At 44.5% G+C, this 14,542-nt stretch overlaps 1 protein-coding gene across 1 annotated transcript; it reads left to right on the top strand.

The window, feature by feature from the left end:
* The first annotated feature begins 688 nt into the window (after positions 1 to 688).
* Positions 689 to 13,371, top strand: ankef1a (ankyrin repeat and EF-hand domain containing 1a). Its single transcript, XM_048250624.1, has 10 exons — positions 689 to 1,017; positions 1,315 to 1,676; positions 2,082 to 2,281; positions 2,583 to 2,732; positions 3,177 to 3,300; positions 3,857 to 4,688; positions 6,635 to 6,861; positions 11,022 to 11,185; positions 12,406 to 12,576; positions 12,867 to 13,371. Exons 2-10 carry the CDS (start codon positions 1,322 to 1,324, stop codon positions 13,020 to 13,022), a joined length of 2,379 nt encoding a protein of 792 aa, XP_048106581.1. The 5' UTR covers positions 689 to 1,017; positions 1,315 to 1,321; the 3' UTR covers positions 13,023 to 13,371.
* The last annotated feature ends 1,171 nt before the right edge of the window (positions 13,372 to 14,542 follow it).

Raw genomic sequence — 14,542 nt, 5'->3', positions numbered from 1 at the left:
AGACTCAGTCACAGATTCGTGGAAACCACTGTTTTTTCTGATGTGCATCATTGAGGGCATGCTCATTTTACAAAGATCCTCAGCCTGCCTAATTTTTAGTCTCCTTTGAGGAAACATCAGTCAAGGGCCCCGAAAGGTCCCATAAAAAGGGGTCAGTGAAGATTAGATAGAGGCTAAAACACAGAAGTTTAATTTGAGTGGTGTGTTGCACACAGAACACAACTGCCTGGGGAAATATAAATAGGCCTATCCATCTTGGACAGCCTACAAACAGTTTTCGAACTTTTACTCCATAAGTACTAGACCACATAGATCAAAATACCATGTCCACCGTCAAGCATCGTTTCAACAAACATAACAGTTTGTTCTACGTTATGGTCAAGGCACTTTCCTTAATGCTGAGGATGGACTACTACTAACGCAGTTTTAGTGACACCTGGTGTTTGTATAGAACATAACAGTTGAAATTGAGAGTGGACGTCCAATTGCATTTAAATAATTTAAGTGAGTCACCTCTGATTTATCTAGGTCACGTCGTGATCCCACCAAGTCCAGTGACTTTACGACACTGTCACTCGCTTGTCATGCGCACACAAAGTGTATCACACGGTTGAAAACATTTGCTATGTAAACTGATATTTGGTGTTCCTGAGACTCTAGCCTATCCCGGTCAAGTGATCTCTCCAATGTATCGTAACTCTAGCTGGGGCCAATTAACAAGAACGTGAGCACCCAAGACACAGCCTAGCCTACTTTTGACGACTCCCCGGCGAAGATCTCGAGGGACTTGGCATTCTGTTGCCATAGAGACAATGAACTACTCTGCAGTCTTCACAAAGTCAGTCCGACGCTGAGCTTTGCAACAATGTTGCATTTAAACTTTATTATCGGGAAACGTGGACATAGTGTCCATATGCCTAGCCTACCGGTAATTTAAAGTGGTATCAAAACTCATTTCGTCTAACAGAAAGAAGAAGCAACAACAATTGTAGGCTACTGCTTTCAACTGAAGCATTGGTAAGTCATTCTGGGTTGAATGCAGTTGCGGTAAGAGTAGCATCTAGCCTAATCTCTTCGCGAACTAGTGATGTAGCCTCCTGCACAGAATATTGCAGGTGTTAGGCCTAGGTCTTTTGTTCATGCTCAGTCTTTTTAAATGACGCTAGGCAACCCTGTAGTCTTCTAGATGGTTATATTAGCCCACTTTAGTCTATGTATGATATTAAATGAAGTAAATACTAAAATAATTTAACCTAGTAAAATATCAGTAAGTAGGCTATGGTATGGTGCTGAAATGGCCCTGTTCTGAAAGAGGTCAGTGATGATGGCGAGTCCAGTGGCAAGAGGTCGCTTGGAGGAGCTGCAGGTCTACCGGTTGCTACAGTGTGTCCACGAGGACAACAAACTACAAATAGAGAAATTAATCACCCGCGGCGTGGACAACCTCCTCAACCTCACCGAACCTCGCCAGGGCAAAGGAGCTATGCACATAGCAGCCGTGGCTAACAACACAGACATGCTGGACTTCCTGCTGTCCCACGGAGCAAGTCCAAATGTTCAGGACAAGAGTGGGAAAACACCTGTCATGCTAGCCGCGGAGTTAGGGCATGATGGTGCAGTAGCGCTGCTGGTGAAGCACAAGGCTAACGTGAGCCTGCTGGACAAGGATGGGAAAGGTGAGTAATAGCCTATAGTAGAGGGACCATAATACAAACTTCAAAGCAAAGTATTAGGAGGTATGTTCTCTCTCTCTCTCTCTCTCTCTGTCTCTCTCTGTTATGTTATGATGTTATGTTATGTTATGTTATGTTATGTTATGTTATTTATTGCTATGTAACTTACATAATGGATGTAAATGTAAGGGATGTGTTCTCCTGGGCATGTTTGGTACCACTTAGCCAAATTTTCTATTATTTAAATTACATCTGCATTATAGAAAAGGCATATGGACACATACACAAATCCTTTTAGTTGCAGACTATCATGTTTAATAACAGACCAACATTTGGCAGCCAAACCACTACTAATCCTGTAATCCGAGCTCATCTCCTACCACCTACCCTACCACCTCTGTCCACTAGGGGTCCTCTTCTATTGCATCTACCCCACCAAGCGCCACATGCGCTGCATGCACGCGGTGCTGAAGGCTCTGTCTGACATCAACAATGTGTCCCTGACTGGCCAGCACGTCCTGCACCTCGCCTGCGCACAGGCTGACAGCTGCCTACCCATGTGCCTACTCCTGCTGGAGAGAGGCGCTCACCCTGATGCCAGGGATGAGGTGTGTGTTTGTGTGCGCATGTTACAGCCTGACATGACTGTCTAATGTCAGTTATAGCCTATTGTGTGTGTGTGTTTGTGGGTGGGTGGGGTGGGAGTTAGCAGTGTCTCTAAGCCATTGTATCTAGTTGTGTTGTGTCTGGCATGTGTCTGATACTTGAATTTGTACGTGCCATTTGAATGAGAAACATGAGGTGCATTTGATGGTGTTGTTGATGTTTTCTGGGCGTACATGTGGGCATTTGATGGTGTTGTTGATGTTTTCTGGGCGTACATGTGGGCGTTTCTTTTGTTCTCTCCAGGCCACGGGGCGCACTGCTCTGATGGAGGCGGCCAGGGTGGGCAGCGTGGAGCTGGTGCGGAGCATCCTCAGAGGGGGCGCCGACCCCAACGCGCTCGACAAGACCAACCTCCACGCTGCCCACTTTGCAGCGGAAGGCGGGTTCTTTGAGGTACTGATCTGACTCAGTTCCATCTTACCACTGTGTGTGCCTGGCCCACTCGAACTAAGACATCTCTAGGGGCTGTATATTTTAACATGCTCATTAAAATTAATCAAAAGCTGACCTTGAGTTTGTTGGAAACTTTGTTTTGAGCCTTGCTGGACTATATATAGATGACTATGCTTTTGGCTTTTATATTATACTATATTATATTATATATTGTTATATTATATTGTATTATATCATATTACATTATACTATAGACCCTTTCAACAATAAAAACAAAAACAATGCTTGAACGTTCTATTTGGTTCCCAATCTACTTCCTCTGCATTAAGATAACATATGGAATGTTAAAACGGAAGCCTTGTGGGGCCAACTATGATGCTGATAATGGAACTCTCTTGAAAGGGTGTATATCACTTTGATTGATTGATTGATTGTTTTGTCCAGGTTATTCAGGTGCTCTGTGCGTATGGGGCAGACGTGGGAGCAGTGACCAAAGCAGGAGAAACTCCTCTGCACTACGCAGCACGCGGTGGGCACGCCGAGTGCTGCCGCTTTCTCGCTCAGAGAGGTAACAGCCTCCACGAGTTATGTTCAGACTTGGCCTCTAAACAGACTGTCAGTTTGCTACCAGTTTTGGTTTTAAGCATTATTTATCAGCGCTACCAGCGGCTTGAAGCTAACTTGCCAAATGTCAGATCTAAAGCAGATGTTTGTTATTCTGTGCCATGGTGTAGCTGCACGTTGAGAGTTTTAAATCAACGTCTCAAAGGGGTTCACTGGGTTCTCCTGTTTGGCCTCAGCTGGATACCAGCTGCATGAGCTCCCATACTAAATAGTAAAAGAAATACTTTAAAACATACTGTATAATATTAAAACATACTGCTGTGGGAGAGTAATTGAATATTAACTGTGTTGATATTCAGATTAGAGAAATTTCACGTTGTTCATTCATATCTAATTTTTAATGCAATATTGAAAAGAATTGTGATATTGTTATTCTCAGTGTTAGTTTTGTTTTGTGTGGGCGGAGAGGGAAAAGGAGAGGCCAGATTCCAGTAGTAAGCTGCAGGTCAGTTAACTAAACATTGGACACGACCAAAAGCTGCTCTCTTTCCATGCTCCAGGCTGCAATCCCAAATTAAAAAATGAAGAAGGCCTTCTGGCTCGGCAGATTGCCAAGGACAATGGCCACAAAGCTGCGGTGAAGGAGCTGAAGAAAGCAGAGAGGCTGCACGGGAAGTTCTCTCGACCTGGCGTGCCCAATCCCAACGAGACCTGGGCCCTGGCGCTCTACGACTGGTCCCAGGAGCATGAGGTCACCCTGAGGAAAGCCTTCGACGAGTCGGGGGACTGCATCAAGGAGACGGTCTCCACGGAGACGTTCGAGGCGGTCCTGCAGGATCTCAAGGCCCCCGTGGAAGAGTATCAGCTCCACAAGGTGATCCTCGCCCATGACCGCAGGCGCGAGGGCGTCATCAACATCAACGACTTCTTCAAGGGCCTCAAGTATCTGCAGAAGGCCGTCGTCATGGCCTCCTATGGGCCCAAGAAGAAGAAGAAGGGGGGGAAAGGAGGCAAAAAGGGCAAGAAGGCCAAATTCACCCTCCCCTTTCCCATCTGCACCATCCCCCCTGAGCTCATCTACCGGAGGGCCGATGGTGGTCCTCCGACCTTCATGGTGGAGGCGTACCACCACCACACAGACCCCAACCGGTTTAGCCGCGACCACCCACCCAAGCACCCCATCGAGGACGACTCGGCCTGGTACGTGGACGAGCCGGAGAAGATCTACGTCAACGTGACCTACTGCGCCAAGACGGGCGACCTGGAGTCGCTTCAGCTGGCCTTCCGGGAGGGCGTTCCTGTGGACGTGAAGGACCGCTTCTACAAGACGCCACTCATGACGGCCTGTGCTTATGGAAACTACGAGGTGGCCCAGTTCCTGATCAACCTGGGGTAAGGATGGTGTCACTGTGGGAGACAAGGAGTGATACACAGATGGTGAGCTGAGTGTGAACAAAAATAGAGATAAGTAATTTAGGATATTTTTGAAGAGGTGAAGGCAGGAATAACTTGGCTGATGAACTTTTTCAAGGGCCCAATGTTTATTTTCAGGGGCAAAACAAATATTTATGTTTTTTTATCTGTACAGCAAAATGCTTTAGTTAAAGGAGAATTCCGGTGTGATAATGACCTAAAGTGTATTGAAACATGATACCGAGTGTGAACGTATGTCTCATAGCCCATCTCGGCTTGTCCCCTGCACTCCAAAAATCTGGCTAGTTAGCCGATGCTACCAACAGCTTTTCAATAGTGGTGCTTCGGCATCGGGCTAGCCATGCAAATAAATCACTGTTTACACCCATTTACGAGGCTCAATGTATCTCCACACTTCATTGGTAGACTTCCGAGGGCCCTGACATTTAAAACGAGACATTGAGAACTTTGAAAAAGCACTGGTAGTTTACTTACAAGGCGATTTATACAGACAGTACCTTCACGGTTTAGCGTTTGCAGCCATCTTGAATTTAGTCACGATAAATTCGAAAGCAACAGTAAGAATGAACAGGTATGATCAGATTCCCCAAAAATAATTCAGTGGAAATGCATGGATTCCAGTTGCTGCTACTGGAAGAAACTGGAATCCATGCATTTTGGTAGTGTCACTGCCAAATATGAGTCTGTAAATTTGAGTTATGCATTCACAAACACTTCATATTGTCACATATCATGTTTTTGATTTTGGAAAATTAAAAGTAAGAGCATATTTGTTAGCTCTTACTAAAATGTGACAGAAAAACGACACGACACAATACGTATTTCTGTATCTTTAACGGATCTAACGCGTGACTCAAATACTGTCAACTCAGATTTGGCAGTGACGCCACCACGGAAAATGCATCATAGTTAGCGACTATGCATTTGGAAAACGCACCCCATGGCATGCTAGGGGTTAGTTAAGTCAGCTCCAGTCAGTGTTCGCCCCTGTGCCCCGCTAGTCCATCAGTTCATCTCAGGTCAGGCTCCCTCACATTCATCAGCAGCGGAGAGAGAGATAGAGAGAGAGAGGGGGGGTCGGGTCCTGAGAAAGTAAGCCCTTTTAAAGCAGCGTGCCATGCAGTGAGTGAGCCCTCCTCATTCAACAGAAATGCCTGAGTCATTGTGCACAATCACAGCCCACAAGGCCCTGAAATGGCCTCTATGTTCAAAACAGAGCATAACAAAACAACGGCAATTCACAGACGAGATGCTCTTGAACGCGTTCAACTCTGCACTGCCTGGCCATGGACATGATTGTGTAAGAGCATCTGAAGTGGAAACAATTTGCCATTATGCAACCATGAACCCACACAGCTAAATGGCTGCAAATATAGCTCAACACGGTGATATGAAGGAGTGACTTTGCACAGAAAGCCTTTAACATCAGAACAAGTACAGATCGTTATAGTACTGAATCAAACTTACAACATTTATGTTTTAGAACAAGACAGTATGAGAATCTTCTAGGGTATTCATTCCAATTGCTGATGTAAGGAGAGAGATATCAAACACATTCCAAACATATTTTACTTTGGTGATCAACCAGGTGAAAAGAATTGTGAATTGAAAATTGTGCATTTTGAAAATGTTCTGTAGTCCTCTTGTTGAGCCCACTAGTGCACTCCATTCCCTTTTGGCACAGGTGTGCCAGGTTTGGACACCCCCTCATGTCTTAACCATAGAGACATGCTATCAGTTGATATTTAGCAACACAACCAACATAGCACTGTAACAATATATTATAAACTATTAGTTGCTGTGTAACTTACATAATGAATGGATGTAGATGTAATTTTCTTAACTTCTTTGCCACTACAGCCATGCATCCAGTTGTTACAACAGTTCCCTTTTACCCTTTGTAGGGCTGATGTGAATGCCAAGGACCAGTTCAGCTGGACGCCACTGCACCACGCCTGCCATGCCGGCCAGCTGAACATCACGGAGCTGCTGGTGGAGTCGGGCTCCCAGGTGGACACGCCTGCTCTGAGCGGAGCCACGCCCCTCATGAGGGCCATCGAGAGCTGCAGGCCGGCGTGCGTGGAGTACCTCATCAAGGCCGGCGCCAAGGTGAACGCCAAGAACAAGAAAGGTACCCGGCGCGCCCACACACACAGATGTGCCAAGGCATGACTAACATGGCTGTAGTCTTCTGGTGGGGGGATACTCGGCAGTTCTTTGAGCGGCTGTAATGGATGGATAACTTCATTATGCATGATTATCTGGTCACAAGGATACAAGGATACAAGGAAGTTTATTGTCACATGCATATAGTTACTGGAAGTAAGAAATGCAGTGAAATTATGTCTGGTGTCAGCCTATTTGTGCATTAATGGGGGGTAAAAAGGGCAGTAGAAGAGGGGTTTAGTAGATTAAGTGGCAAGGGCTGCATAAAAAAAGGTGGGGGAGGATTGGGATTGGGTGGGGGCACCAACAAAGGAGCACCCAAGAGCAACAGGGGCAAGGAAAAACTCCCTTACCAAGGAAGAAACCTTGGGCAGATCCACGGCTCAAGGGGCTAACCCAACTGCCAGGGTCTTGGTGTGTGTGTTGGGGGATGACAGGGGAGATGGGATAGTGTGCTGTGTATGTGGGGAGAGGGCAGTGTGCAATATGTGTGTTGGAGAAGCTTCCTCATGAGACAATGTGCTGTGTATTGGGGGGCAGTGTGCTGTAAGTATGTTGGGGATGTGTGTTGGAGAAGCTTCCTGATGAAATAATGTGCTGTGTATGTAGGGGGCAGGGACTTACTATTGCAAGCAGAGTACTGTATGTAATGTATGTGAGTGATGACAGTGAAGATGTGTGTGTGGGCAGGAGGGAGAGGAGCAGTGACTGTGTGTGTGTGTGTGTGTAGTGTGTAGGTGGGTAGGTGGGGGCAGTGTGCTGTAAGTATGTAGAGGATGTGTGTTGGAGAAGATCCTGAAGACAATGTGCTGTGTATGTGGGGGCAGTGTGCAGCAAGTATGTAGAGGAGGCTTACTGTAGCAAGCAGTGTGCTGTATGTATGTGAAGTGATGACAGTGATGATGTAAGTGTGTGTGTGTTGGGGGTCAGGGACTTACTATTGCAAGCAGAGTACTGTATGTAATGTATGTGAGTGATGACAGTGAAGATGTGTGTGTGGGCGGGAGTGGAGCAGTGACTGTGTGTGTGTGTGTGTGTGTAGTGTGTGTGTGTGGGTAGGTGGGGGCAGTGTGCAGCAAGTATGTAGAGGAGTGCTGTATGTATGTGAAGTGATGACAGTGATGATGTAAGTGTGTGTGTTGGGGATGGGGGTGGGGTGGGGGGTGGGGGGGCAGAAAGGCTAGGCAATCAAGGACATGGGTAGATGGAGGAGAAATCAAAAATAAGAAATAAAAAGTGTGCAAAAGTTGGAGAAAGTCAGAGATATGTGTGTGTGTGTGTGTGTGTGTGATTATATATTACATATTACATATTACTTGTTTATCATTGCCAAAGTCTTACAGATACTAGTGACCCCCGGATTTAACTGTTAACAGGAGTGCCATTGCTCAAAATGTAGGCACACATTTATCAGTCTTGAGCAGGGGTCTCAAACACCCGGCCGCGTCCGGCCCAATTCCGGCCCGCGACGTATGTCAAAATAATAATGTAATCCGGCCCTTGAGACTTTTTAATTGTGACAAACAACGATACTGATTAAAATAGACGATAGTTCCAAGTACGGTGACAAATCTCATTTGTACTCTGCTCCACTATGTGCTAGACATCCAGAGCTTCATTCAAACCCAAAATCGGTTAGCATAAAGTTTTCAGGAAATACTTGTATTACACGAAAACACAAAGGCGTGCATTTGTAATGACGCCTTGGAAGCGATGCAGGCCATAGTGTTGCATAAATTGAAGCAGAAATTAAGCAGAAATAGGCCTACAACAAATGTTGAAAAACGTTTACGTGTGATGAAGTCTTAGGTAGGCTATGTTATTCACCTATTCTAAATCTGAAGAAGAATATCTTTTTGGAGATTATGATCCATCGTCTATTGAATGGAGGTGTGTCTGCGTGTGGCCTATACGACGGTGTCCACTAAGCATACCATGCTTATTTCGACCCTCTGCCCAACATAGCTTGGAGGTTGCAGTGGTAATCGTGATGATAGTGTCCGTAATGGACGTGGTACAGACAGCAGGGCTAGTAGAAATAGGGCTCTAAACTACAAAGTCACCCGCATAATATGATCACGAACTTCTGGGTACTCAGATTACCCGCGATAGGAACTGATTTGACCAGAATACTTTATTGTAGGCCTTGTGGTTTAGAAACCATATACATCTTAGGTGTTGGTATACATCTTAGATGTTTTCCTGTTCATTTGTTATGTGGGTAATATGAAAAAAGGAAAGTAAACCTGCTCAAATATGTTCATCCAGTATTTACTGAAAGGTGCATAATTTGAGGTGCTTGCCATCCAGTGGCAAATTAGATGGGTAAATTTACCCCCTTCATAAACTTTTGTTTTACTCAAAGATTTTTACATTTACAGTAGGACTTTATCTCTGACCACTTTCAAGCCATGGCCTTTTGAAATTTTGATATAAAAATCCAATGGTGTTGCTTTCTTATAGTTTGCCAGGTTTAAAAATATTTTTATTTATAAGCTAAGGTTGCTAGCACAGGTGTCTAAAACTAGATAAAAACACTTGCACTTTCTGTTTGCAGTTTTGTGTGGTATTTGAAAAAAAGAATATTGCATTTTCAGAAATAGCCGGCCCTCCAATCAAATGACGTTGGCAGAATTGGCCCCCAGCTCATTTGAGTTTGAGACCCCTGGTCTTGAGTGTTGTGTAGTGTTTGGAATCAGTGGTGTTGTGTAGTGTATGGAATCAGTGGTGTTGTGTAGTGAAGGGAATCAGTGGTGTTTTAGTGTATGGGATCAGTAGTGTTGTGTAGTGAATGGAATCAGTGGTGTTGTGTAGTGAATGGAATTAGTGGTGTTTTAGTGTATGGAATCAGTGGTGTTGTGTAGTGAAGGGAATCAGTGGTGTTTTAGTGTATGGGATCAGTAGTGTTGTGTAGTGAATGTAATTAGTGGTGTTTTAGTGTATGGAATCAGTGGTGTTGTGTAATGTATGGAATCAGTGGTGTTGTGTAGTGAATGGAATCAGTGGTGTTTTAGTGTATGGAATGAGTGGTGTTGTTTAGTGTATGGAGTACCTCCATCACCACCTAACTCCTTACTGAACAACGAGTACATTCTTGCAGTTACCTAAGCCAGTGTTTTTCAAGCTTTTATGTGCCACGGCACACTTTTGACACTTAAAATGTCCCACGGCACACTAACATCCTGTGTGAAGAAAAAATAAACATACAATAGCCTAAAATTTCAAATAATACACAGATATGGCCTTATTATGGCTTCTATGCAAGACCTGCTCAATAAAACAAGCGCCCTCTGTTTTATTTGTAGGTGACTATATCTAATTTAATTGTTGTTATGAACTGGATATGTGATGATTCTCTGAATACTGGATATGGGGCCCCAGTTGTACAATGCCTGCATACCACAAATAGTGCAATCATACAATCAATGAGAGCATGTGGTTATAAATTCTTTGATGCAACAGTTGCTTTTCTGGACCAGTGAGTAACATTTGGATAATTTTCTGCGGCACACCTGATGATCTCTTACGGCACACTAGTGTGCCCCGGCACAGTGGTTGAAAAACACTGACCTAAGCGATGTGTGATGCATATGCTGTTCATGTATAGTTTTTGATGCATACAAATCTATTGTGTTTGATGCATATGCTGTTTATGTATAGTGTTTGATGCATACAAATCCATATTGTGTTTGATGCATACAAATCCATATTGTGTTTGATGCAAATAAAGAAGCTTATAGGGCGACTATTTCCCACAGTGATTTTCCACCTTAACGTTCTTCTCATCTGCCTGTGCAGATGGGTGCTGACTCTGGGCCAAATGTAACCCAGATCTGTGCCAGAGACAACTTCTCTCTGGTTTTTACATAATGGTATTATGGGTGGTTTCATCCCAAAGTTCCACCACAGAATTTTTGGCCTTTGTGTAAATCACTTTGGCTGGAACGCACAGTTGCTGGAGCAATCAGTTTGACTACAAGCTGGTCTCATTTAGTCGGCAACATTTTTGGATAACAGCATAAGTACAGCGTGTCATTTTATTTATTTATTTATTTTGGTGGCATTTGCCAGAACTTTCTGTCTCAGTCATGGCAATTGTAGCTGACAGAGGTATTCTATATGCAGAGCAGAACTGCTTGGACATCGCCTGGGCCTATGCAGACCTGAGGGTGGTGGACTTGGTCAAGGCCAAGATGGATACCCTGCCCAAGCCAAAGGAGAACAAGAGAGGGAAAGCAGCCAAGCCGCAGCCTAAACCCAGGCCAGCCACCACCTCAGCCAAGGAGAAGGTAACAAGCAAAACCGCACCAAATCATTTTGTTCTAATCATAAGCCTTCCAGCAACACAGACAAGAGATTCAACACAAAAATATGACACCGTGATGCCATGCCATGCTGAAGGACCTCTTTTGCTCTTTTCAGTCTGAATAGTTCCATATGGTAACATGGAATTGTTGGCTTTGCATTGTTACATTGTGTTCTTATTGCTACAAGAGTAGCAGGAAGAGTAGCAGGTCCCAGAACAGTAACAATATCCATAGCCATATTAACAAAAGTGTCAGTTGACATTGAGCTGATAATAATCAGGTTGTATGCCGATGCTTTTAGTATTCCATTACAATGTTGTGGTTTCTACATCGCTACCAAATGCTGACATGGTCATTTGCTGACGGTTTGCCCCGGCGTAGCTGTGTGTGTTCTCCGCCCTTTTAAAGGCCAGTCTGGAATGCCAGGCAGGGGAACAAGAGACATGCCTCTGCCACTCTAAACCAGCAAATTGCAGACAAATGAGACATGACAGCTCAGGTTACCTCAGGACAAGCTAGCACGGGTATCACTAGCAAGACAGAACCTTTCAGCAGTGCAGCTTTGGCAAGCTGGAGAACATGTTTCCTTTACGCTGTAGTTGTGACTGGGCCTGTCCACCTATGTCACTTGCTGAGAGCTAGCTGGTCTAGTGGGTGTACAGTGTTGTGTTACCCTGCCTGTGATTGGGTCAGCAAAAGTAGCTTAGCTGGCCGCAGCAGCTGGATCAAAGCAGTCGTAGGGAGGACAAGCTAGTACTAGTCTCCTCAGATTTGCCCCTTTTGAAATTATGTGCAGGGTATGATGGAACGGGCAAAACAATCTTGCTTTGCATGTTATCACTATTGCTATTGGTAATTGATTGGTTGATTGATTGATTGATTGCTGTTGCTTTGCATAGTGTTTTATCTGATTGAATGATTGATTGATTAATTAATTGATTGATTGATTGATTGATTGATTGATTGATTGATAGGGTGATTGATCGATTGCATACTGTTGCTTTGCATGCTGTTGTATCTGATACTGATTGATTTATTGACGGATTGTTTGATTGATTGATTGATTGATTGATTGATTGATAGAGTGATTGATTGATTGCAAACTGTTGCTTTGCATGCTGTTGTATCTGTTACTGATCAGTTGATTGATTGATTGATTGATTGATTGATTGATTGATTGTTTGATTGATTGTCATTCTCAGCTGAGCCAAGTTGCCCCCAGTAGCACATCAATGCCACCTGCAGACAGCTCCTTGACCCAGAAGGCTGCGGCAGAGAAGAGCAAAGATGACAAAGAGACTGTGATCATGTACAACACCCGGCTGAACAACGGCACTCTCAGACCTGTGGACATCAGCTTTAGACCCCGGACGGTATGTTCCCGTAAGAAAAACAAAACAGTTAATCGGGGCTATATGTTGCCTATGCTTGTGCACTTGGAAGAATATGGTTCAGCTATTACATAGTCCAACCTTTTAAATAGACTATTTTGTTTGTCAGGCATAAAACAGAAGGCGTTTTCTTAAGATGGAGGCTCACATGTTAGACAGTTTGGGCTGCAGAGGCCTATCTGTCCATTTGTTCTGTTCTGGTGCTGTGCTCTAGACAGTGTCAGTGCACCCTCAGCACCATGTGACCATCTCTCTTGTCCTGTCTCTCCCAGGTGTGGAGTAACCTGCTGACCACCAGCGATTTGATCCAGCGTCGGGAGAGGAGGCGCGAACGGCTCAGCCACGAGGTGGACTTTGACGACTTCCTCATGCCCTTCAGCCAGAACCTGCGGAGGAAGGTGGCCCAGACCCAGGAGGGTTCTGCCTGAAGAGAGACCCAGAGAGGGCCAAAGGCCTTGGTGGACATGCCCCTCCATGACTCTGGCCTGGCCAGATGAGTTGACCATGATTTGTGTTTACTTGAAAGGGCGGGTAAGATGTTGTAATAGGTTCATCACCTCTCTTCTAATGCCACAATGAATTGTATAAATGACATTAACGAATGCAATGGTTGGAGGCGGAGCACAGTGTATAGTGAAATGGAGTACACTACAGTGATTCTGATTTTGTGCTACCTTTGATTAAAGGCTGATTAGTCCTCGTAAATAGTATTATTTGATCCATGGCAAGATAAACAATTTTTGTTAATGATGTTTTGTAATTTACAGAACCATTAAAAGATCCTAATATTTTGTACAACACTGGCCACTTTGTGTGTTGTCTACTGTGTCAGTGTGTGTTTGTGAAAGTAAAGCGTGTAAGAGACAGAGAGACATTGAGGAGAATAGAGAAACGTACGAGGAGACTCTTGGCATGTGTCGTGTCTCCCCTCTCACTCTCCGTCTGTCAGACCTGCTGCCCCCCCTCTCCACACACACACACACACACACACACACACACACACCCACTTGCAAGCTCTCTCACAGACATGCACACAAACAACGTCATGCAGACACACACGTCCATAATCCCCCATACAGATAAACAAACAAACACAGCGCTGTCCTACACCATGCTCGCCTCTCACCATGGGAGGAGCAGGCTATATTCAGCCATGCTGAAATATCACACCTGTTGTGACGCAGCACATTTATTTGTATATGTTTATTTATTTACTTATCCTTACTAAAACGTGGCTCAATATTCTTAAGCGCCGGGGAGATTTGCATCTTACTGCTAAGATACTGTAAATCTGATGCTGATAGCGAGACATGTAGTAAAATAGCAAATAACGTGGAAGTGCCTAAATTGTGGAGCTGAATCAAACAGTGTGTGAATGAGATAAACATCCTTTGCTGTCTAAAAGCCTTGAGATTCTTCTGTTTGACTTGCAGTTCAAACAGGTGGCCACCAGGGGGCAAAAACACCCAGTTTTCTGTCCTGAATGACTGCTTTGAGAGCAGCAGTCTGGAAAGTTCCAGGGCCTCCTGTCTCAGCACACAGGAAAATGGCAGCCAAAACATGCAGAAATTTGGCTGGTGCTGTGACTCATTTGGCCAAAGCGGGGAACAGCATTTCACTACAGAATTTTCTGGGTTAAGCACAGGTGTCAAGACAGTGACATGGCCACCCTTAACTTGCTACGTGAGGCAATTACCATTCTTCCCAGACTGCTAGCTGACACTGAAAATGAGAAATGAGATAACATTTCATGCTTTTTTTTTTTTTGGGGCATTTGCTTGGTGCTGATAACTCACCTTGATTTGTGCTGGTAACTCAGCACTAAACAAGTCAGGTGATTAACTCGTCATGTTTACGTTGAGTGTGATGCGCTTGATCGTCAGTGAAATGTCAGGTTTTATTTACACATTTACTACAGAATGCAGAGGAAATGAGCTGTTTGAGGTGT

This window comes from Alosa alosa, chromosome 8, assembly GCF_017589495.1.
Source record: "Alosa alosa isolate M-15738 ecotype Scorff River chromosome 8, AALO_Geno_1.1, whole genome shotgun sequence".
NCBI lineage: Eukaryota > Metazoa > Chordata > Actinopteri > Clupeiformes > Clupeidae > Alosa > Alosa alosa.
This window is presented reverse-complemented; position numbering and strand designations above follow the sequence as displayed.